Below are 25,678 nucleotides of genomic sequence, written 5' to 3' on the forward strand. Positions count from 1 at the left end.
TAGCTTAACTCTCAGACTCCATCTACTAACTGGGCTGATGCCTGACATCCTCCCAAATATGTAAAATCAAATTTCAAGGGTTCTGGAAGGGAAGGGGCTTGGGATGAAGAGAGAGGAAGCAAGTAGGGCTACTGTTTATTTGTTTTGTTAATCTTCACCTGAGGATATTTTTCCTATTGCTTTTCAGAGAGTGGATAGGAGGAAGGGATGGAGGGAGGGAAGGTGAGAGAGGGTGATTGATGTGTCTTGAGAGAGACACATGGACTGGTTGCCTCTCACACGTGCCCCGATAGGGGGTAGGGAGCAAACCCACAAACCCAAGTATGTGCCCTTGCCCAGGAATCAAATTCGTGACCCTTTGGTGCACAGGTCAATGCTCTAGACACTTAGAAACACCATCCAGGGCTAGGGCTACTGTTTAGAATGTAGAATGTACTGATTTAGATAGAATACAAACTAGAGAAAAGGAGGAGGCAGTGGGATGGAGGGATGGGAATAAGGGAGCAGGTGGAGGATGGGAATAAGGGAGCAGCACTGTCACTGATGTCCTCCAGCGGTTGTCTTTCCTCCTCCTCTATCCTTCCCAGTTTCCTCTGGGAGGACCACCCCTTATCCTATATAATAAAAGCCTAATATGCTAAGTGCCCAACCATTCATTCAACCATTTGATCAGTTGCGATCATGCACACTGACCACCAGGGGGCCGAAACTCCGATCAGTAGGTTAGCTTGTTGCTGGGGTCCGGCTGATCAGGACTGGGCGAGATGGGCCAGACATGCCCTGGAGCCTTCCCATGGTCCGTCCCTGGCCCTGATCGTGCACCGGTGGGGTCCCTCAGCCTAGCCTGTGCCCTCTCACAATCCGGGACCCCTCGGGGAATATTGGAGAGCTGGTTCCAGCCCGATCCCCACAGTCAGGCCGAGGGACCCCACCGATGCATGAAACCATGCACCAGGCCTCTAGTCTGGTATAAATTCCCAGGGACAGGATCAATGTGCTGGCTGCCTACTGTTGCCTCAGACCAAAGTTTCTGTCCACCCCACCGAATTGTAGAATTCTATCACTGGAATAAGCATCAGTTGTTCTTAAGTTTTCTATGGTTTGCTACGGCTAGTCATGATGGAAAACTAGAGGGTAAACGTTACTAAAAAAAAGATTAAGTTTTAAGAAGTCTCACATTCATCATTCTCCTGATATTCAATGACATATAAATTAAAACAGGCTCCGGACTTTCTCAAGCTTTCCTAATTGCTTTCTCACCAGGACCCTCAGATTCTATTTATTCCAAGTTACTCCAATCTTTTTTTGAGTTTTCTATTTTCCAGGGAGCCATGGGTCTGGGCGTTATACAGTCACACCTCTGAGGTGGCCTTCAGCCTACCATTTTCATCACAAAAAAACAGGAACGCCAGTGTGCTTTTTCTGCTGCTGTCCCCTGACTCTGCTACTTTACTAAATGATTTGGGGGAAGAGTTACATAATCTCTTAAAGCCCCATGCTCTTCTTTAAAAAGAGAACAGTGGTTCTCTTACTTACAGAATTATTATGAGAACGCGTGAGACACTATGCACAACACCTGGCACATGGCAAGCTTCCAAACAAACTATGACAATTACTATCGTCCTCATCACCCTTCCGGTTACCACGGTACACCCAGCCCCCACTGGTAAAGATGCAAGGTGAGAGACAGGAAACCAGAGCTGAGGAGCGAGCCACGTTTCCCTGACCACACCTCTTACTGCTTACCTAGCCACACATTAAAGGTAGAATGAGGAAGCAAGAAATAGAGAAAGTAAGCTAGGTTTTATATGATTCTAAGGTGGAATCAGGAAGTTAGGAAAATCTTAGAAATAGGAAAATGAAAAGGATGTTTTGTCGACTTTTTATTAAAAATGAAAATAGCATTTATCATAATGTACAAAATAATATACAGCCTATCTAAATATTCTTGTTTTGAATCCAAGAGAAAGTCATTGTAAGTATCAAGCTAATATTTGTAACCAAAAAATGTCTTTCCAATCCTATTTTTTCACATCCCTAATTATATCTCCTATTTAAAACATAGCATTTAGTTAACCCTTAGTTCATACTGGCAAGCCATGGGACTGAAATGTTCCATATAACTGGATGTTTTACTCATTCTATTAAAAAAAACATACAATGCAATGTAGCTTCATACCTTACATACATAGCTCCTCTAACAGTCATATGCAGCACACATCTCTCCAGGCAAGATCCTTTTGTGCATTACTCTCTTTCTCATTAGCCCTGAAATAATATCAGCCAGATCTATTTTCCCTTGTTTTCCAGCTTGAATAGCAGAGGTAATAAACTAATAAATGAATCTAGCACACAATTTTCCCTCTTATTGAATCAAGCTTCCTTCAATTAGCTGTTTATAAAGTTGCTCAGTGCTAATCTCTCACATGTTTTTATCCCCTAACAATAGGCATGCTGTTTCCCAACTTGGAAAATTAACATTAACATCCACATTGACTGGGCAGTTGTCGATGGCAGTCATTTTCCGGGCGGCCAACTTAAGGCCATGCACAGAGCTGCCTTTGTTGTGAGAAAAAAGATTTCTCTGAAGTTTATGGTGATGTTGAAGCTGTTTTGTACAACCCACTGCTCCTGGCTCAAATACATGCAAATCACAGCAAATGTTCTGTGAAGAGTAGTCTAGAGAGCACTGAAAAGATGGTTAATCTAATCAAAGAGGTAACAGACTTGATAGTTTCTTCTTCTGAGTTCTAAATTTTAACATATGAAATTTTAAAATTTTACCAAAAATTCCAAAGGAAAGCAATTCATTTTCAAACCCAAGTTCTTTTCTTCCCCTCTGAATTATTGTGAAAAGAAATCAAGTAGCTTCTCTTTGACTTTTGTTAATTATACTTTTATAAAATCAACTTGGCAGTATTCACTTGGCAAAATGTAACATCCCAAGGCAAGTAAATTTAGTTCTAGATAAAAGAAACAGTATTTACATACTGTGTTTGTCCAACTTAAAGAAAGCATATGATGATTATTTGATAACACTCCTTCCAAAAAGGTAGCATTAAGTTTTCTTTTAAGAAGAGGAATGGGCCAGAACCGGTTTGGCTCAGTGGATAGAGCGTCGGCCTGCGGACCAAGGGGTCCCGGGTTCGATTCCGGTCAGGGGCATGTACCTTGGTTGCGGGCACATCCCCAGTGGGGGGCGTGCAGGAGGCAGCTGATCCATGTTTCTCTCTCATGGATGTTTCTGGCTCTCTATCCCTCTCCCTTCCTCTCTGTAAGAAATCAATAAAATATATTAAAAAAAAAAAAAGAAGAGGAATGGTAGATCGAAAGCATAAATGATTTTTAAGAAAATTATGATAAAGAGTTGTAGTTCATACTTACCTGGTAGGGGAGATACCATGATCATAAAGAGTTGTAGTTCAGGAAATCACTGGCAGCTTAGCTTAGCTGCCCCAGAAAACCCTCTCCTTTGCAATAAATTAAGGCAATGGAAAGCTATCCAACTCCAGGAACAAGATACAGACAGCCTGTATCTAATCAGCATGAACAGGCACAGTTTAAAAGCCAAGTAAATTGAATTGTCAGTAACTATTTTTCAACTCTTCAATCACTAGACGCTAAAAGCTTATTTCTTCTCTTTGTCTCATCTTTCAGAGTACAGATACCTATCTCTCCTTTAACATCAGAACTTTGGTACAGAGTTCAGTAATCATTCATCCAAGTGTGTCAAGGTTCTGATTTCATTCCTTCTGGCATTTTGACAAGGGGAGGAAAGGTAGATGCTGGCAGTGGCTCTCTCAAGCATGGAAAGGTCAGTATAGTGATGGTGGCCACTGAAAATTGGCCCTTGTTTTGTGCATCCACTTGAGACTACAATGTTTGGAGTAGCACATAACAAGGATGAAATCATCCTTATGAAATGTGAGCTCTGGTACATCTCATTCTCAAATACCAAATTGCATTAGCAGGGTACAGCTTTCACAAATGTCTTCTTATGTTAAAGTACAAGAAACAGATCCAAGTATAGACTCAAACATCTTTATTCAAAATGCACTCGCTCTTTGGAATGCTTTCAAATAGCAATGAAATATGCACAATTAATTAATACCTTAATGGTTTTTTAAAATTGTTTTTACAACTTTTTCCAAGATTTTCTGGTGCCTAATGGCTGCCTTGTTTATATCCTGCAGGATTTGTCTGATTTGGGAGAAGAGTATTTAAATAATGTTGTAAAAATCACAGAAATAGTATTCCATTAAAGGCTCCTAAAAATTTCCACTGGCAGCTCCCCAAATGTACTAATCTCTTTATGACAGAGCCTCAGGTATTATATTACTGCACTTTTAAGAGTTAAGGATTCTACCTCAATCTGTTCAGTCTATTTACATTATTTTAGGTGCTTATCACATGTATGACAACCTCTTCCCTAGGAGTGAGTCATCAGCCTTCTATAATAACAAAACAATAGGATTCTGTTAAGTAATAGTAATTTATAATAAATAGGAATGTTAGTTTCCATTTCTAACCCACTTTTTACTACTTTAACTAGACAAAATATCCTTGATATTACTTATTATTTTTGTAATAAATATATTTTATAGTCTTAGTGAATGGTGGGTTGGGAATTAAAACTTTAAATGTTTTGCATTAATCTCTTCCTGCTTGAAAATATTTTAAACACTTGAAACATTTGAAAATTCTATATTAATTGAATAACTTGAGATCATAACTAAAAGTTCAGATGATTCACAGATTAGAGGGTATTTAAGCTAGAAGAGTCTGTTGATTAATTATAGAAAATAGATTAGTTTCTTGAGATTCTCCTTTAAATTCAAGGGAAAAATTGGTTGAGTCTTTGAACCTGAAACAGTCCAACTCCAGAAACAACAAGAGATCTTGCAAATGCTACTAAAAAGACAGAGCAGTTTAATCTTTGTCCTGCTTAATCAGAGAAAGAACAATGAAGTATATATAATGACTTAGTGAAAAGAACAAAAGGATTAGGGAGACTTAGAAAAGTTTCTAAAACAAAACAAAAAGCACAGTATCTCTCCTCTCCATCCCTTCTTTATTTAAAATTAAGTGTCAAGGCAGTATAATATGCTAAATGCCAAGTGAATAACTAGACCTACACTATCCAATATGGTAGCCACTAACCATGTGACTACTGAGCATTTGAACATTTTTTCTTTTTTTTAATCCTCGCCCGAAGATATTTTTTTCCATAGATTTTCAGGGAGAGTGGAAAAAAGAGGGAAAGACAGAAATATCGATGTGAAAAAAACACATCAATTGCTTACCTTCTGCAAGCACCCTGACCAGGGAAGGAACCTGCAACCAAGGTATGTGTCCTTGACCAGAATCAAACCTGGGACCCTCTGGCCCGCAGACTGATGCTCTATCCACTGAGCCATACCGGCTAGAGTGACACTGAGCATTTAAAATGTTGCTTGTCTAATTTGAAGACTTAGAACTAAAATAATCTTATTTAATATTTTTATATTGATTACACATTGGAATACTTTTTTCATGCTTTGGATTAAATAAAATATATTATCAAAATTAATTTCACCTGTTTCTTTTCAGTTTTTAAATGTGGATACTAGAATATTTAAAATTAAATATGTGGCTCACATTAGGCTCACATTATATTTTCTACTGGATAAAGCTATACGACAGTAAGTGCTATGAAGCCAGGAGAAGAAATCTTTATGTCTTGAAGAAGGCTTCCTGAAGATATCACAACTTAAAGCAGCCGTGGGCAAACTACGGCCCGCGGGACGCATCCGGCCCGTTTGAAATGAATAAAACTAAAAAAAAAAAAAAAAAAAAAGACCGTACCCTTTTATGTAATGATGTTTACTTTGAATTTATATTAGTTCACACAAACACTCCATCCATGCTTTTGTTCCGGCCCTCGGGTCCAGTTTAAGAACCCATTGTGGCCCTCGAGTCAAAAAGTTTGCCCACCCCTCACTTAAAGGAAGAGAAAACTAGAGGAACCAGATTATATGAATAGGAGGAAGAAGGATCCTCAAGTTCACTGGATGAGGAGATATTCTGAAAGAAGTTATTTCTCCGTACATGATATTAGAAAGTATTTAATCCAGAACAACTCATAGTCCTGAAAACACACATCTACAGAAACAGCAAAAATCAGGCAGACTATCTTCTACAATGAGTTAGTTAGAAAGCTGCAAAATTTGCAAGACACAAAAAGGAAGCTCTATCTTCAATACTCAAGAGTGCCAAGCATGTAAGAGACACCTAAAATAAATATTTGTTAAGTGAATGAATGAGCAAATTATCTACTGTAGAAAAGGGTGGTGCTTTCCAGTAAACTTGAAGGCAGGAGACGGGAGAAGACATTAAAGAAGGAGAGTGTTAAGGAAGAACAGAGCATCTGGCCATATTAGCAGCTGCCAGAGCCTAATTAGGCTCACCTTTTGTATTGTTCAAGACAATGAGGTGAGCCTAACCGGTTTGGCTCAGTGGATAGAGCACTGGCCCACGACTGAAGAAGCATCCTGGGTCCAATTCCAGTTAAGGGCACGTACCTCGGTTGCAGGCTCTATCCCCAATAGGGGACATGCAGGAGGCAGCTGATTGATGTTTCTAACTATCTATCCCTTTCCCTTCCTCTGTGTAAAAATCGATAAAATATATATTTTTAAAAAGAAAATGAGATGAAAAGATTAAAATTCAAAACCAGTTCCTCTCCCAACTCTGCATAATTTTGGATCTATTACCTGAGGACTTGAAGTGAAGCACTAAATAAACCTTCCTCAGCATCCAAACTGCAACTCAGCTCTGAGGAAAAGCAGACGAGGCGGCACCCACATGGGTAGAAAGAGCCGTCTTCTGGGGTCATACACAAGCAGCAGCAGCACCCTCCCTACAGACTGCTGGTGGTCTTCCTCACAGGAAGAAGAAGGACTTTTTCTTCTCCCTGTCTTCTCCCCTATTCCCTCCTAGAATATTTAGAAACACAGAAAAATTAGAGACCGCGAAGAGTCTGATATGGGAATGATTAGGTGAAAAATGTCTGTGTGTGTCCAAAGGAGCCGGGGTGGGGAGGAACTAGTTTCTGATGTTTTAAAATATTATGTACCATATTATATACATGTACAATATTATGTAGTAATGGTTGGCAATAAAACAACATACTCAGAGTTCTGAAGGAGAAAATTATGGCCCACAGGTTTTCTACCCAGCCAAATAGTAATTCATGAAAGCAAAAGGAAGTCTGCTCATGTTTTATTAAATTTGAAGTATGCCTACTTATTTATTTATGTATGTATTTATTTATTGTTTTTAATCCTCACCAGAGGATACGTTTTTGTTTCTTACTAATTTTAGAGAGCGGGGAAAGGAAGGAGGGAGGGAGGGAAGGAAGGAGGGAGAGAAAAGGGGGGAGAGAGAGAGAGAGAGAGGGAGAGAAACATTAATGTATGAGAGAAACACTGATTGGTTGCTTCTTGTATGTGCCTCCACTTGGAATTGAACCTGCAACCTACTAGTAGATATGTATCCTGATCGGGAATCTAACTGACAATCTTTCTGTGCATGGGAAAATGCTCTAACCCAGCCACCCCAGCTAAGTGAATTATGCCTATTTAAAACAGTATGACATAGAATCAAGTCCTAGTTTATACATAAAAAAAATTAAAGATTACTAGCAAAACACAAAATTATGTATTTCTTTCAAATCACATAAAAATGTAAAAGGGAATATATTTAACATTAGTAAGAAAACATAAAGACAGAAAATAGCAATAAAGCATTTTAAAATCTTCTAATTATACAGTAAATACATTTACCTATTAAAATACCTTGATTTGATTTTTTTAAGTGTCTACAAGTGACACACTTAAAACAAATAGATTTAGAAAGCTTGAGAGGAAAGGTAAAGTTAAAAAGCAGGGGTTACATCAAAGTAGAACACAAGCCATAAAGACATTACATAAGAAAATAAGATGGTGGGTTTTTTTTAAATCCACAACTCATACAACTTTATGTGCTAAATAGCTGTGCTAAAATATATATAAAATAAAAACTGTTAAATATGCAAAAATAATAAATATCACTGGTATGTTCAGTGGTTAGAGCATCGGCCAATGTGCCAAAGGGCTTTGGGTTCAATTCCCAGTCAAGGGCACATGCCTGGGTTGCAAGTTCACTCCCCAACTCCGGTCTGGGCAAGTGTGGGAGGCAACCAATCCATGCATCTCTCTCACATCAATGTTTCTCTCTCTTCCCCCACCTCTCCCCCTCCCTCCCTCTCTCCCTTTCATTCTCTCTGAAAGCAATGGAAAAAATATTCTCAGGTGAGGATTCACAAACAAACCAAAAACTGGAAAAAAAGTAAAATTGTCATTATTCACAGATGGCATAATATTGTACATAGAAAAACCTAAAGACTCCATCAAAAAACTACTAGACTTAAATGAATTCAGCAATGTAGCAAGATACAAAATTAACACCCAGAAGTTAATAATTTTGTATGGCTTTTTTATACACCAATAATGAACTCACAGAAAGGGAAACTAAAAAAAAATCCCATTTACCATTGCAACAAAAAAATTAAGATACTTAGGAATAAATTTAACCAAGGAGGTAAAGGATCTGTACTCAGAAAGTTACAGGATGCTCAAAAAAGAGATAGAGGGCCCTAACCGGTTTGGCTCAGTGGACAAAGCATCGGCCTGCGGACTAAAGGGTCCCAGGTTCGATTCCAGTCAAGGGTATGTACCTTGGTTGCAGGCACATCCCCAGTAGGGGGTGTGCAGGAGGCAGCTGGTCGATGTTTCTCTCTCATCAATGTTTCTAACTTCCTATCACTCTCCCTTCCTCTCTGTAAAAAAATCAATAATATCCTATCTAATAAAAGAGAAACATGGTAATTGGTGTACAACCGCTACCCTTCCCATTGGCTAATCAGGGAGACATGCAAATTAACTGTCAGCCAAGATGGCAGCCGGCAGCCAGGCAGCTTGAAACTAACATGAGGCTTGCTTGCTTCAGTGACGGAGGAGTCCAATGTTCTCCGCCTGCCGCTGCAGGCCTCTGAGCTGCAAGCAACTATGTAACAAACATAGAAGCTAAACAAAACCCCAGAAACCTGCCGGGCTTCAGCCAGCAGGATCACAACATTGTAAGCAAAGGCCAGAAACCTACTTTTAGCAGCGGAGGCCTAAGAGCTGGAGCCAAGCCTCAAAGCTAAAGCTGGCCCAGAATAAAAAAGAAAAAGAAGAAAAAAAGGAGCGGTTGGGAGCTTCAGTCACCCCCAGCCTGAAAACAGCCCTCAGCTCCTCACCCAGACTGGCCAGGCACCCCAGTGGGGACCCCCACCCTGAAGGATGTGTGACCAGCTGCAAACAGTCATCATCCCCTCACCCAGGCTGGCCAGGCACCCCAGTGGGGACCCCCACCCTGATCCAGGACACCCTTCAGGGAAAACCAGCTGGCATCCACCCATTCACCAGGCCTCTACCCTATATAGTAAAAGGGCAATATGTCTCCCAGCACCAGGATCAGCGGAGCTGCGAGGCCTCCCGGCACTGGAATCAGAGTGACAGGGGGCAGCGCCCAAACCCCCTGATCGCCCTGCAGCTCTGTGTGTGACAGGGGGCGGGGCCACAACCTCCCTATCCACCTTCCTCTATTCGTGACAGGGGAAGGCGCCTCAACCCCCCCCCCCCCACACACACACACACACGGGCCCTGCTGTGTGTGTGACAGGGTAGAGCCATAACCTCCCCATCGGCCCTGCCCTGAGTGTGAGAGTGGCGGCACCCCAACCCCCTGATCGGCCCTGCTCTGTGGGTGATAGAGGGCGGTGCCCCAACCCCCTGATGGGCCCTGCTCTGTGCGTGACGGAGTGGCGCTGCAACCTCCCCATCGACCCTGCCTTGAGTGTGACAGGGGATGGTGCCCCAACCCCCCAATCGGCCCTACTCTGAACGTTACTGAGAGTGGAATCACAACCTCCCGATCGCCCTGCTCTGTGTATGACAGGGGGCGGCACCCCAACTCCCCAATCGGCCCTGCTCTGAGCCCGACCAGGGGCTGCACCTAGGGATTGGGCCTGCTCTCTGCCACCCGGGAGAAGGCCTAAGCCAGCAGGTCATTATCTCCCGAAGGGTCCCAGACTGCGAGAGGGCACAGGCCCGGCTGAGGGGCCCCCCTCCCCCCCCGAGTCCACAAAGTTTTGTGCACCGGGCCTCTAGTATATATATATGTTTGTGTGTGTGTGTGTGTGTGTGTGTGTGTGTGTGTGTATATATATATATATATACACACACATATATATATATGTATTTTAAAATACAGGAAGAAATAAACAAATGGAAGAATATACCATTTTCATGGATTGATAGAATCAACATTATTAAAATGGCCATACTACCCAAAGCAATCTACAAATGCAATCCTATTGAAATTCCAATGGCATACTTCAAAGACCTAGAACAAACTCTCCAAAAATTCATCTGGAATAAAAAAAGAGTCTGAATAGCTGTAGCAATCTTGAGAAAGAAGAACAAAGTTGGAGGGTTCACAATACCAGATATCAAACTATAGTACAAAGCGATTGTACTGGTACTGGCACAAGAACAGGCATATAGACCAGTGCAACAGAACAGAGAACCCAGAAGTCAACACAAGCCATTTTGCTCAATTAATATTTGATAAAGGAGGCAAAAATATACAATGGAGTCAAGACAGTCTCTTCAATAAATGGTGTTGGGAACATTGGACAGATACATGCAAAAAAAATGAAACTAGACTACCAACTTACACCATACACAAAAATAAACTCAAAATGGATAAAGGACTTTAAACAATAAAAAATAAATAAATGGGATACATTTAAACAGGAAAAAAGAAAGAAATGGCTATAAATTCAGAAGTATATAGGCAGACTTCTTTAGACATGCAATTGTAGTTGACAAAAATATAAATAAGGTTAAATAAAAGTCATTTAATATTAAATAATGTAGGATTTGTATAAATGATAAGAGTTTGGACTTAAAAGGAAAAGTAAAATGCTAAAAATTGTTTGTTTTTTTTAAAAAGATATTCTTTTGTATAGTTATATGAAGAATGAGAGTGAAAGAACTGAAAACAGGAAGACAATCTTCCTGAATTAAAAAGAAAAAAAAGAATGGCAATCAGAATTCCACTGCCCAGGGATAATCCAATAATTAAATACATTTCTAGGAAATGACACCTTAAGAAGGCTGTTTCCTATCTGGATACACAGCTGTTTACTCTTTATAGTAAAAAGTGCTTTCATGCTAGTATTACTTTCAACACTGTAACAACTAGGAAGGGAGAGTGATATTTAGAAGAGAACAAAACAGAAACTCTTGGAAGCAAGAAAGGAGCATGACTCAAGGAGGGAAATTCCTGTTGCCATTAAGGATTGCTAGTATATAAAATGCCCTCTCTATGCCAACTAAGAATTCCCTTCTATGTTCAGCTTTTCTACTCCCTTCAAGAAGAGATCAAATCTGAAGCAGCAGCAACAAACATGAATGTGAAGGGCATGGCTATAGTCTTGGCTGTGATATTCTGTGCTACAATTGCTCAAGGTATATAATACTTTTTATTTCTCAGCCTATAAATTTCTTTTCTAATTTTTCAAATGTTCTTTTCTTCCACTTTTATCCTAAAAAATATACTAAACTTTTACTTAACCTCACACATTAGAAATTATTACAGCTTTGACAGAGAATGTAAGAAATGTTTGAGGCATTAGAGATGATTATTGAAACTAGAGATGATAAATTTCACGAAATGTATTTGGCTACAAAATCTGACAAGAGCCTTCAGCAATAGTTTTAAATGTCTGTTAAAACGATTTTTGTGAAATAATGTTACTAGCATCCTGGAAAAATTCTTGAGCATAAAAGCAAAAGGCAAATAAGCTTGATCTCCAAGATTTCTTTTATGCTTTCATCTATTCTTTAATGATTTGGTTACAAATTTAAAGAGAAAATCATTAATATATTACTTAAGCTCCTTTCCTAGTAACAGCAGTGTCAAGTGCTATCTGACAAATGACCATCTTTATCCTTAATGAAAACTTGGCTCACATTCTTCACCAGAATTATAAACAATAGTCCTCTTTTGCAATCAGATCCATTAGTAACTGATGCTATGATCTGTTTTAGGTTTCCCAATGTTCAAAGGAGGACGCTGTCTCTGCATCGGCCCTGGGGTAAAGGCAGTGAAAGTGGCAGATATTGAGAAAATCTCTGTAATTTACCCAAGTAACAACTGTGACAAAGTAGAAGTGATGTAAGTAATGGACTTGCTAAAGATGACAATGATAGAGGCATTTGGGGGTTTTTTTGTTTGGTTTTTTTTTGCTTATGCTTTTCCATTCAAAATTTAAGACTGTTTTGTATATTCCTTTAACAGTATCACCTTAAAAGCACATAAAGGACAAAGATGCCTAAATCCCAGATCAAAGCAAGCAAACATTATAATAAAGGTAGGTTACCAGATTACTTCCGTTTTATCCAAGACAGATCTCTTGGGGGGGAAAAATAAAGTAGACAACTTCAGAAAAGATTCTATGATCCTGTATGAAGTGTTTTGATAAGGGGTCTTTGGTTATAGTTACTTTTCTTTTTTGCTCTATGTTTTTGCATGTCAACTATCACTGGGAAACAAGAACAGCCCAAATTTATAAAACTCTCATTTTCTAATTACAGAAAGTTGGAAGAAGAAATTTTTTAAAACATCAAAACATCTGAAGTCCTGGAAAAAAGGATATAAAAACTCACAACAATTTTAACTGTGATGATGAAATGATAAGCATTCTGTAATAGGAAAATGACTTTCTGCTGCCTATTGCAACGTGCATTCATGCATTTGGAGAATTTGTAAGTTTGGAACCTTCTAGAAGACTGAATGTTTATAACTATTCTGCTGTGATGATGAAACATTTCTAAGTTATCTGTCTGTACTTGATCTACATTCCATATTACAATCTGCAGTTAAAATGGAGACATTAATATTATTACTGGAGTCAAGATCTTATGAGTCAAAAGCATCGATGTATATAATAAATATCGCTCCCAAAATTTTTTAATGCAAATCCACATTTCTTTTCCCAAAAATCATATAGTATATATATACCTAGGAAAAAAGTTCTTACATGTCATCTTGTTTATAAAAAGGCAATAATTCATGAAATGTACTATGAAAAAATTATATGCTAAGGAAAACTGGTAAGAATGCAAATATTTCATAACTGAATTAGCAGCTCTGGTCTTAATTTGATTTAAGCAACTTTTTCATTGATATGTTTTGAAACATTTAGGGCATGTGGGTTTACTGTGTGTTTTGGTTGTATCTATTTTTATAAATTATAGCAACATTTTGGACACATTTTAAATATAAAATGTTTTTTGTCTACCAAAGAAAATGTCAAAAATAAATATATATACATATCTGGCAATCACCTTTACTTTCTGTGATTCTTTTTCTTAGGAAAATATATAATCTTTCCTTTGTAAGTCATGCCTATACTATACAATTTAGGGATATCTAAGATAGTTTTACTTTAAAAAGAATCAAAACCATTTTTCTCTAATAAAGTACCACAACTTCATTTATATTGGTAGGTATAGGATAGTTAACAATTAACTAATACAGCACACAGAGATGGTATCTGGACAATAAAATAATGAGGGGTTCATGGCGGTCTTGTGCTCTGGTGGGAGATTGTGACCTGAGGAGTCTGGAAAAGAAGATTACTCTGACATTCCAACGGTAGGTTACCATAGCAGCAAAAGGACAACAGAGAGGCTCCATTATGGTAAAGATTGTCAAGGAAGATTCAGTCCTAGGACATGACTACCTACCATGACATACTTTTAGTTAGGAAGTTTCAATCTCTGAGCATTCTATGTGGTTTAGTTTAGGTCTCCGAGTTTGTAAGGCCCTCTATGCAGGCCTCCCCTGAGCTTGTCAGATTTAGTATGTGGCCCCTTTTTTGTCCACACTTTGTAAAACAGAGACATTCATTTGTCTTCCAAAAATATGATATGCCTTTAACAATTTCACCTTGTATTTAAAAAAGCATAAAGCTACCTGTCAACACACAGAATTTTTTCAAAATATATTTTAATAGGTAGTTGTGAAGGAAAATTTGTCTCTCTTTTTAAGGGGTCTTCCTAAGTCCAAACCCGCTTTTTACTAGGGGGCAAATCCCTTCTTATGAGAGTTTTGGTGAGAGACCAAAAAGGAGAAGCCAAAGGAAGGAGATCCGTCCCTTCTTGGCAGCCAGAACAAGATCTCAGCCAAGCCACACCTACCCTAGACTTTGAACTCCAGCTAGCACCTGTCAAATAAGCTACCAGTAAGTAAATTATTTAAACTGGCAGTAGAAACAGTGTACGTCCTAACCCATGTTTGTGCGGCATGGCTGGGTAGTATTCCTTGCCACCAAGCTCCCTTAGGTTTTTGACAATTTTCCAAGAATCAAGCCTGATTCTTCAGTCTTCCTTTGGATTCTTCAATTAAATTCCTTTTCTGCTGAAGCTAGCCAGAGTTGATTTCTCTATCATGTAACAAAAAACCTTAGCTAATACAGCATTCTTTATATAGACACCTATACATCTGAAAAATAAAAATATTTGTTACAGAATTACCAAAATAGGACATTTCTGCTTATCTGAACAAAAGGACAATTTTACAATATAGACCAATCTTGAAAACATTATACTAAGCAAAAAAGGCAATTACAAAAGACATATTTATGATTCCATTAAACAAAATGTCCAGAATAGGCAAATCTATAGAGACAGACAGTAGGTTAGTTATTGCCAAGGATAAGAGGTAACAAGAAGTGACTCTTAACAGATACGGGGTTTCTTTTGGAGGTGATAAAAATGTTCTAGCTTTGGCCAGGTGGTTCAGTTGGTTGGAGCATCGTCCCACCACCAAAAGGTTGCCAATTTAATTCCCAGTCAGGGTACATACCTAGGTTGTGGGTTGGATCCCCGATCAGGGTGCTTACAGGAGGCAACTGATCAATGTCTTTCTCTTTTATCAATGATTCTCTCTCGTGCTCTCTTTCTTTCTCCCTCTCTCTCTAAAAATCAATAAAAACATAAGGTGAACATTAAAGAAAAATATTTAAAATTGATTGTGGTAAAGGCTGTACAACTCTTTCAATCTACTGTACTAAAAACTATTGAATTGTATACCTTACACTGGTGAATTGTATAGTATATTAATTATATCTCAATAAAAAATTCAGAATGAAAAGAGAGAACAATTTTAATGTGTCCTTCCATTGATATCAAAGAGCCAACCATAAAGCTGATCAAAAAATTGACAAAAAAGTAAAGCAAAGGAGGATGCCTAAAACCTAACATGCCTTCTTACTGACTGGCTTCTTGATGGGTGCCTACAAGCAATAATGAGAAGCTAAAATGTTACCCAGGGAATTTGTATATAAATCTATATAACCTGTATCATATATTTATACAGTGATATATAATATAGGTATATATTATAAGCATGATATATAATAGTACAAATTTATAATAAAAAGTATAAATACATATTAAATATGTAGTATAAACACATCCTATCTAATAAAGAGGTAATATGCAAATTGACCATCACTCCAACACACAAGATGGCCGCCCCCATGTGGACACAAGATGGCCAGCAGGGGAGGGCAGTTGGAGGGACTAGGCCTGCAGGGGAGGGCAGTTGGGGGCGACCAGGCCTGCAGGGGAGGGAAGTTGGGGGGAACCCAGGCCTGCAGGGGAGGGCAGTTGGGGGCGACCAGGCCTGCAGGGGAGGAGAGTTGGGGGGGACCCAGGCCTGCAGGGGAGGGCAGTTGGTGGGGGGGGGACGAGGCCTGCAGGGGAGGCAGTTAGGGATTACCAGGCCTGCAGGGGAGGGCAGTTAAGGGCAATCAGACTGGCAAGGGAGGGCAGTTAGGGGGGACCAGGCCAGCAGGAGAGGGCAGTTAGGGGCAATTGGGCCGGCAGGGGAGCAGTTAGGCATTGATCAGGCTGGCAGGCAGAAGTGGTTAGGGGCAATGAGGCCGGCAGGCGAGTAGTTGGGTGACAGTGGTCCTGGATTGTGAGAGGGATCCCAGATTGGAGAGGGCGCAGGCTGGGTTAGGGGTCACACACCCCCGGTGCATGAATTTCATGCACCGGGCCTCTAGTATATCATAAATCTACATAAATTTCTATATAGAAACTAGAGGCCTGGTGCACAAAATCCATGCATGGGTGGGGTCCCTAAGCCTGGCCAGCAATTAGGGCCAATCTACAGGGTGACCAGTGGGGAGATTGGGGGTCCCCTTCTAGCACCTGCCTTAGCCCTCCTGGCACCACCTGCTTGCCGGCCCCATCCCCTGTTGCCGCTGCCACTGGTTGCCTCTCTCTGTGGGGTGACTAGTGGGGTGATCAGGGGGCCCCACTGGCAACCGCCTAGGCCAGCCTGGGGCCTGCGGGAAGGGGGCAGCTTCTGTATTCAGCATCTAACCCCTGGTGGTCAGTGTGCATCATAGTGACCAGTTGTTCTGCTGGTCATTCCACTGTTCAGTCAATTTGCATATTAGGCTTTTATTATATAGGATGGGACTTCTATATAAGTTCCCAAGATAGTTTCACGACTTGGATCTAATACTTGACTATTTACAGTGATTTTTTAAGTGTATCTTTAAAAATAAAAATTCTTTGAGTTAGGGCTACATGATAAAATTTTTAAAGTAATATAGTATAGACCAGGACATTATTATTGAGAAAACACCATATACTTAAATTTCTCCAGGCAAAATAAACATATTAAATAATTAACATAATACTTCAGCCATGATCCTTTTTACCTCAGTACTTTTGCACATTACTACTCCCTCTGTCCATTTATTCACTAAGCTAATACCTACTAGTAACTTAGATCTCAGCTTAAATGATGTTTTCGACAAGAGGTCGTCTTTGAAACCATCCCTTAAATCTCAACTAAAATAGGTGTCCTATTTGTTTTCCTAACACTCTACTTTTCCATCACACTATTTCAGTTGTCACTAAAGAATTATGCCTGTGCTTAATCTATGCTCTCCCATAAGTATAAACTCAATAAGTAAACCACTGCAGTAGTTCTAGCCCACAGTACAGTGCCTAGCACATATCAGAACTTCAATAAATATGTGAAAATAGAATGACTAAATGGCAATATAAACTAAGGAGAAAGGAACTTACTTATAGCAATGGCATGAGAATGCACAATGTTAGGAAAGTATAAGGTTAGTTAAAAATAATAATTAGACTGGTTTGGTTGGAGTAAATAATGAAGGACATCAAATGTCTAGCTAAACAACCTTGAATTTTACTCTATCCAATGGGGATTAAATGTTCAAGAATAAGAGAATGACCCTATCCAAGTTATTATAAATTATTCTAATAATGCCATAGAAAGTTAATTGGAAAGGGCAAAGACTGAGAAGGGATATGTTTCCATAGCTCAAGTCTCTATTTCCCAAACTTGAAGTCATTTTCATATCACCTTTATGCATTTTTACCATATTTCTGATCAATCTTCATTATATTTTGCAAATTCTGTGTATCACTGTACTTTACATACATTTACATAAAAAGCAAACTTTCACTACTATATATGTGAAATCAGTTATCACTTGCTATAGAAATAAAATGTAACAATAAAGGAAATATAATGAAAAGTACTAAATTTCAACTATGCCAAAGGTTTGAAGCAACAGGCCTGCTCTGTATTTGTTAAAAGGGAAATTAACATAGTGAGATGCCTGAAAGTCATCTTGAGACTTTCCATGATTTAATCAGAAGGACTGAATGTAAACAGAAAATAACTGATATTAAATGTTTTATCAGTGACCCCCCTAGCATTGTCCCACACTTTGGGAAATACTGATCTGAAAAGTAGTAAGGGCAGTATGTTAAAAGAATTACAAAATGACCCAGCAATTCCACTCCTAGATAAATACAATCCCAAAGAATTGAAAACAGTTGTCCAAAAAAAATTTGTACACAAATGTTTATACAACACTATTTGAAACAGCCAAAAGGTAGAAACAACCAAATGCCCACCAATAAATGAATGGATAAAGAAAATGTGGTATATATACCAATGGAATATTATTCAGCCTTAAAAAGGAATGAGCCCTGGCCAGTGCGGCTCAGTTGATTAGAGCACCATCCCGTATACCGAAAGATTGTGGGTTCAATTTCTGGTCAGGGCACATACCTAGGTTGTTGGTTTGATCCCTAGTCAGGGCCTAACCAATCGATGTTTCTCTCTGTCTCTCACTCTCTCTCTCTTCCCCTCTAAAATCAATAAGCATAGAAATACCAATACATGCTATAACATAGATGAGTTTGGAAAACATTACACTAAGTAAAAAAGCCAGACACAAAAGGCAACATATTGTATAATTCCACTTACATGACATATCCAAAATAAGAAAACCCATAGAAACAGAAAGCAGATTAGTAGTTGTCAAAGGCTCTAGGGATGAGGTAATGAGGAGTGACTGCTTAATGATTACAAAGTTTCTGTTCAGGATAGTGAACAAGTTCTGGAACTAGATAATGGTGATGATTATACAGCACTGTCAATGTGCTTGATGCCACTGAATTGTACACTTTTAAGTAGTTATAATGATAACTTTTATGTTATGTGTATTTTAGCACAACATAAAGTAACTAGAGGCCTGGTGCATGGATTCGTGCACCAGTGGGGTCCCTTGACCTGACCTGCAGGGATCGGGCCGAAACCAGCCCAGTGCACAGATTCATCCAGAGCGTGTCCGGCCCATCTCACCCAGTCCCTATCAGCCGGACAACAGCAGCAAGCTAACCTACTGGTCGGAGCATCTGACCCCTGGTGGTCAGTGTGCATCATAGCAACTGGTCAAATGGTCAAAGGAATGGTCGGACACTTAGCATATTAGGCTTTTATTATATAGGATAAGGACTGTGTGCTATGTCTCTCATAGCACAGTGATGGCTGCCTGGTATTTCCATTCCAGGAGGAAGGAGGAGGAAGGAACAAGAAGAGCTGCAGTCCACCATGCCCAAAGCATTCCTGCTGCTGTATGCTGCCCTGGTGCTACTTGGGCCTATACATGGAGCCACACTGAGAAACAAAGAGAAATGGAAGCCACTCAGCAATCCCAGAAACCAAAACCTGTCAGAGCTCATCTCCTCTGCCTTTGCCAAGTATGAAGAGCAGAGAAACCCCTTTCCTGGTGACCTCAAAGGCTGAAGGCTTCTCCTGAGAACAGGTATCTGGCTATTTTTAAACTACAGATGAAGCTGCTCATTAGAAAAAGTCAATCATGGTCATTGTTAAACTCCCCCCCCCCTCCACTTTTGTCAATTTGTAATGATATTATTCTATACTTCCAGATTTACATATAAACAGCTTGACTTGTGGTACCTATGTGCATACTTTTTGCTGTTTTTCCCACTTTATAACCATAAATATCAATGTAGAGCACTGCATATAATTGCAAGTTATCGAACACTATAAAGTCAAGAGAAACGACTAAATTAAGTTTCATTTCAGCTTATCTTATATGTATATATTGCTTTTAACAATCAAGACTTTCATTTGAAAGGGATGTTACTCATTTTTACTTTAGTTCACTATATGTACTAGGGATTTGGGTTTAAAATAGGTATTTTTCTGGGAGGAAGACACACTTGCACTTTCATCACATGTTGTTGAAAGACCTCCCAGTCTTAGTTTCATACCAAGGAAGATCAGTGATATCCACAATTAGGTTGAAATAGAAAGCAAAAGATAATGGGATTCTAGAATTGCTGGGGTCCCTGGGAGAGGCTCTCTGCCACTGTGCTTAGAGGCAGACATTGTGCTACACCAAGTATCCTAGCCCACCTCTGCCTCTCCTGCACACACCCCCTAAAGAAGGGAGGGCAGCAGGCCAGAAGGAAAGGGGGTGGGGTAGGTGGACATGGGCAATGGGGGGGGAGAGTGAAAGAGACTGCTTGGGGTGATGGGCGCACCATGCTGTGCGCAGATGATGTTTTATTGAGTTGTACACTTGAAACCTGTTCTGTCTTGCAAACCAATAAACTCAATTTAAAAAATAACTAAATAAAGTAATAAGGACTAAACTAAGGTGGTAATGGTGAAAATAGAAATATAACAAGATTACACTGCAAAAAGATAATCAATAGACTTAGTGACAGATTGTATGTGAAAGTTGAACCTGAGGAAATGAATCATGAAAAATGCTAAGGATTTAAATCTGAAGTGGAGGCAGAGAAGGGAATCAAGAAAAGAAACTTGATAAAAAGAATAGTACTGTGGTGGGCAAGAAGGGGTCAATGGGAGAAAAAGAGGACATATGTAATACTTTCAACAATAAAGATTTTTTTAAAATAAAAGAATAGTACTGCCACTAACAGATTCGAATAAGGAGATGGGGAAGATGTAGTTTAGCAAAACAAAATAAAACAAAAACAGAGCAAAAAAAAAAAACAAAAAACCACATACAGAACCTGAGATGCCAAGTATTCACGGTGATTTAGAAATTCAGAGCTGTTTGTTCTAATTAATCAAGAGAAGCCTTCAAACAGGTGGAGGAGTTTTGGATAATACTACTAGAAAAGGAAAGATTTTGCTTAGCATAATGCTCTCTGGGTCCATCCATGCTGTTGCAAATGGTAAGAGTTCCTTCTTTTTTACATCAGCATAGTATTCCATTGTGTAGATGTAGCACAGTTTTTTAACCCACTCATCTGTTGATGGGCTCTTAGATTGTTTCCAAATCTTAGCTATTGTAAATTGGGCTGCTATGAACATAGGGGTGCACATATCCTTTTGGAGAAATATAAATATCACATGATCTCACTCATTTGTGGAATATAATGAAACAACATAAACTGATGAACAAAAAGAGAGCTAGAGGAAAAATATCTATAAATAATAATAGCCTAAATGAGAGACCGAGAGAGCAAGGCTTGTGACAGGCGGTTGGGCGCGGTGGTGGTGGTGGGGGGGGGGGGCGCGAGTGGGGCAAGGTAGGCGCAATGAGGTCGTTAGGCTCTGGCCCGGGATGGGGCTGGGCCAGAGGCCTAATGATCTCACCACTACCATGGCAGCTGTGGATCAGGCCCAGAGAGAGAGGTCAGGAGAGAGAGGCAGGGCCTGATCAGCAGCCTCCACAGCTGCTGGTGAGCCCGGGGAGAGAGAGAGAGAGAGGCAGGGCCTGATCCACAGCCACTGCGGAGGCTGTGGATCAGGTCAGGAGATAGGCCTGGAGAGACAGACAGCTGTCAGCAGGGCCATTCTGGATTTCCCAGAAGAGCCAATGGCTGTCCAGGAGGCAGAGCTTTTGACGCTGACTGGCATAGAAACCAACCAATCAGAACCTAATCTGAGTGAACTGCGAAGGCAGAACCTAAGGTGGGGGCTGAGGAGGGGTTTTAAGGGCAACAGCTCTTTGGTGTAAGGTGTAAGAAAGCGGTTCAATTTTTTAACACATTGCGGGTAGTTTTTATCACATGCTAATAGGTGGCGCGGGCCATTTTTGCTAATTTTTTGTGCAAATGGCAACGTTCAGTAAAATTACGATAATTTTAGTTTACGTATTTATACGTTACCCGCATTCTACCACTAGTCTATAAAAAACGTATTAATACGTGTCCTGTGCTCTACTACCTCCAGTCAACGTAAAACGTATAAATACGTTTCCCGCATAAAATGTGTTAATAACCAGTTTGACAGTATAGTGCCTATGGCTGGCTATCAGTCCAGATATAGGGATTATGTATTTTTGTCTGCAAAGAGCATCCCCTCCCGTTGAAAAAGGCTTTTCCTCCCCATTTAAAAAATCCTATCCTATATAATCTATCTATACTCATAAAAGGGAAATATGCTAATTAAACTGGGTCAACCGGCCATCTTCCAGATGTCCAACTTCCTTCTAGACAAAGCCATGGTGGTGGGGGCCATGGCAGAGGCAGTTAGGGAAAATCAGGCCAGCAGGGGAGGGCAGTTGTGGGCAACCAGGCCGGCAAGAGAGGGAAGTTGGGGGTGAGATCAGGCTGGCAAGGGAGGGAAATTGGGGGCAACCAGGCCTGCAGGGGAGTGCAGTTGGGGGCGAGATCAAGCCTGCAGGAGAGGGCAGCTGGAGGTGAAATCAGGCCTGCAGGGGAGGGCAGTTGGGGTGAGATCAGGCCAGCAAGGGAGGGCGGTTGGGAGTGATCAGGCAGGCAGGCAGAGGGGGTTAGGGGCAATCAGGCAGGCAGGCAGAGGCAGTTAGGGGTGGTCATGCAGGCAAGTAGAGAGGTTAGGGGTGATCAGGAAAGCAGGCAGAGGGGTTAGGGGCAATCAAGCAGGCAGGCAGAGTGGTTAGGGGCAATCAGGCAGGCAGGCAGGTGAGTGGTTAGAAGCCAGCAATCCCAGATTGCGAATGGGATGTCCGACTGCCGGTTTAGGCCTGTTCCCACAGGGATCAGGCCTAAACCAGTAGTCGGACACCCCCAAGGGGCCCCCAATTGGAGAGGGTACACGCTGGGCTGAGGGACACCCCCCATGCACTAATTTCATGCACTGGGCCACTAGTTTTAGAATATAATAGATGTAATCCTGTTATTTTCAGTTTTTTAATATCACCTACAACTTTTGTGATATTATACTATGTTAGTACAGTTTTGGTAATATTATATTTCAAATCTTTTTTTCTTGAAATATTAATGTTTATTGCATGTAAATGGCTAATTATTTTGTACCTACAACCTGGTAATAGATTTATATATTATAAAAATAAAGATAAAAAAATCAAAAAGAAAAAAAGGAAAGACTAAAATATTTAATTACTTTTGGCTGATGAGTATGGTACTTAATATATTTAATATACCCATACAAAATTAATATACCACTTCAGTATCTGTTTCTTTCTTTCTTTTTTTTCACTTTTTAAAAATTTTTCAGTGGCTCCCAGGGCAGAGGCAGTGCGTGCCTGCAGACGCACGCCTGCAGCCACCCGTGCCAAACCCTTAGCGCAAGCTGAAACCAGGGCGGCAGCCAAGGCCTGTGGCACCAAAGGAAGAGGATAGTATCTGTTTCTTAAAGATTTCCAGAGCCAACAAATATATTTATGATGCAGTCAAATCATTCTGTGGATTATTAATAGTACACCCACACACACAACTTTTGGATTATTGGGAGATAGATTGCGGGTGGGGAGTGTCAAGGCAATGTTAGTAGTTTCTCCTTGCCTTGTTTGCAAACTTTATTAGAGACTGACATCATTATGTACACTGCAACTATAAAACTATAAAACTTAAGTCCCACAGAATAATAACTACACTTCCTGGAAATCCTGGCACTAGGAATGCAGATGTAGTTGCTTGCTACAGCTCAGTAAACTGGTAGGATATAGGAAATAGCCTGAGGTGAGTTACTATAGACTTTACATAATTTTTTTCACTAATTTCTTTTGTTATTACTGTTCTTTTTTTATTTTGCATTAAGGGTTCCAATAAATATAACCACTGAATATCATTCATGTGCTTTCTAGTAGTAGTCTTAAGTGTTCAGTATGTAACAAGTATGAAAGGATTGACTGTGCACAGAATGCACTATATTATAGAACAGCAGTTCTCCAAGGGTGACACTTCTTCCCCCTCCCTCCGTCCCCCGAGACTGAGGCATCTGGGTGCAGGTTCAGATGGGACAGAGACGCCTCCTCCGTGTGCCTCAGGGATAGCACAGGAGATCCCTCTGCCTGCCCTACCTGCCTCCTTCTGGGGCCACGGAGACTCTTTCTGGAAGGTTCCCAGGCTGCCCACCCCACCCCCCTGAGTCCACCCGACTCAGGGAGAAGCACTGATTCCCTGCAGAACTGGAGCAGTGAGGACATGTGCTAGGGGGTAGGTGAGGCCGGGGGAAGGTCAATGGGGAAAAAAAGGAGTCATATGTACTACTATTTGTAATACTTTAAACAATAAAATAAAATTCAAAGAAAAAGAAGAGGAAGAGAGAGAGAGAGAGAGAGAGAGAGAGAGAGAGAGAGAGAGAGAATGAGAATGTGTGTGTGTGTGTGTGTGTGTGTGTGTGTGTGTGTGTGTGTGTGTGTGTATAGGAAAGGAAACCAATTCCCACCTTCTTCCCTCTTCTCTGCCTATCTTCTGGCTTTATCTCCTACCACCTCATCTATTCAATTTAATTTACTAACCATAATCTTCCCATCTCTTTCTCCTTTCAGTTATTTGATCTCTGGATTAACAACTCAGTGACCCTCTCTGAAGAGTAGGCTGATTTAAACTTACCAATCACTCTGTTAAGCCAAAATATTGCTACAATTTAACAGAGATTTTGGAAACATCCAATATTTCTTATTAAAATAAAAACTGACTCAGAAAAGTAGAGGCATAATTATGCCACATTTCTTTGGCACCTCTCCAAGGAGAAAACAGGAAACTAAAACTTACTATTTCTCAGAAGTGAGGATTTTATGGTAAATTAATTTTTAATGGACCTCAGGTGTACAGATTTGAGTTAATCATTATTTTAGTTGGTGATATATCCACTGTAATCTCTGATACATTCATGCATATATTTATATATTTGTAATATAATGAAGACCCATGAACTCACAACCCAAAAACATCAAGAACTGGAACATTAACAGTAATTTAAGATATAGCTATGTTCCTTCCTGATCCCATTTCATTGATCCTCCAACCCCAAGATAATTGTTATCCTGAATTCTGTGCTTATTATTTCCTTGCTTTTGTAAAATACACATAACCTAACATCTTACTATCTAAAATATTTTTTTATTTATTGATTTTAAAAAGAGAGAGGAGGGAGGGAGGGTGGGAGGGAAGGAGAGAAAGAGAGAGAACAAATTAATTTGTTGTTCCACTTATTTGTGCATTCATTGGTTGATTCTTGTATGTGTCCTGATTAGGGATCAAACTTGCAACCTAGGCATATTAGGACAACATTCTAACCAACTTAGCTACCCTGCAGGACCTATCTTAGCCATTTTTAAGTGTACAGTTCAGTGGCATTAAGTGCATTCACATTGTTGTGCAACCATCACTCCCTTGCTTCTTAAAAATAGTTTTATTTACATATAAATACCTAAACAAAATATTTACCTTTCTGAGTTTTATCAAAGGGTTATCATTCTGTATTTAATCTGAACATTATTTTACTTGACATTAGTTTAGAAAAATTCATCTACATTTTCTGTGAACAAGCCTTGCTTGCCTTTTGTTACTTTTATTCCTAAGTATTTACATTTTTAAGTATTTGTCATTGCTATTGTAAAGATAATTTATATTTGTTACCGAGTAGAAAGTGTAATACATTAACCTTCTATCATTCCACTTTGATAAATTCTGCTATTATTTCTAAAACTTAGTAAATTCTTTTGGGTTTTTGATGCAACCTTTTCTGCAAAATTTTCTTTCTTTCCAATTCTTATGGCTTTAATTTCCTTTTTTTGTTTTATTTTTCCCTCTACAACCTACAGTACAATGGAAAGAAGTAAAAAAATAGGTATCCTTGTCTTGTTTTATAAATTCACAGTCTAATTTGATTTATTGTAGACTAGAGGCCTGGTGCACAAAATTCATGCACAGAGGAGGAGGTGTCCCTCAACCCAGCCTGC

General features: G+C 39.8%; 2 protein-coding genes across 5 annotated transcripts in view; one reads left to right on the forward strand and one right to left on the reverse strand.

The window, feature by feature from the left end:
- The window catches only part of ART3 (ADP-ribosyltransferase 3 (inactive)), a 121,690-nt gene that overhangs the window by 65,127 nt on the left and 30,885 nt on the right, over positions 1 to 25,678 (reverse strand). The window contains exon 1 of one of the 4 annotated variants that reach the window (XM_059668190.1): positions 3,385 to 3,657. The exons of 2 other annotated variants lie outside the window; for them this stretch is intronic. The gene's annotated coding sequence lies outside the window, so the exon portion shown is untranslated. Of the gene's footprint in view, positions 1 to 2,179; positions 2,328 to 3,384; positions 3,658 to 25,678 lie in introns of those variants that run through there. One more of the 4 variants, XM_059668165.1, reaches the window with a different exon arrangement.
- Positions 11,456 to 13,466, forward strand: CXCL11 (C-X-C motif chemokine ligand 11). The gene is made up of 4 exons (XM_059682100.1): positions 11,456 to 11,597; positions 12,180 to 12,306; positions 12,430 to 12,502; positions 12,726 to 13,466. Exons 1-4 carry the CDS (start codon positions 11,537 to 11,539, stop codon positions 12,765 to 12,767), a joined length of 303 nt encoding a protein of 100 aa, XP_059538083.1. The 5' UTR covers positions 11,456 to 11,536; the 3' UTR covers positions 12,768 to 13,466.

Source organism: Myotis daubentonii, chromosome 1 (genome assembly GCF_963259705.1).
Source record: "Myotis daubentonii chromosome 1, mMyoDau2.1, whole genome shotgun sequence".
NCBI lineage: Eukaryota > Metazoa > Chordata > Mammalia > Chiroptera > Vespertilionidae > Myotis > Myotis daubentonii.

Excerpts from the sequence above, each read along its gene's own strand:
- CXCL11 (XM_059682100.1), top strand. The coding sequence starts at position 11,537 with ATGAATGTGAAGGGCATGGCTATAGTCTTGGCTGTGATATTCTGTGCT. Across the intron at positions 12,307-12,429 it reads TGTGACAAAGTAGAAGTGAT|TATCACCTTAAAAGCACATA; the intron begins GTAAGTAATGGA and ends TTCCTTTAACAG. Across the intron at positions 12,503-12,725 it reads AAGCAAACATTATAATAAAG|AAAGTTGGAAGAAGAAATTT; the intron begins GTAGGTTACCAG and ends TTCTAATTACAG.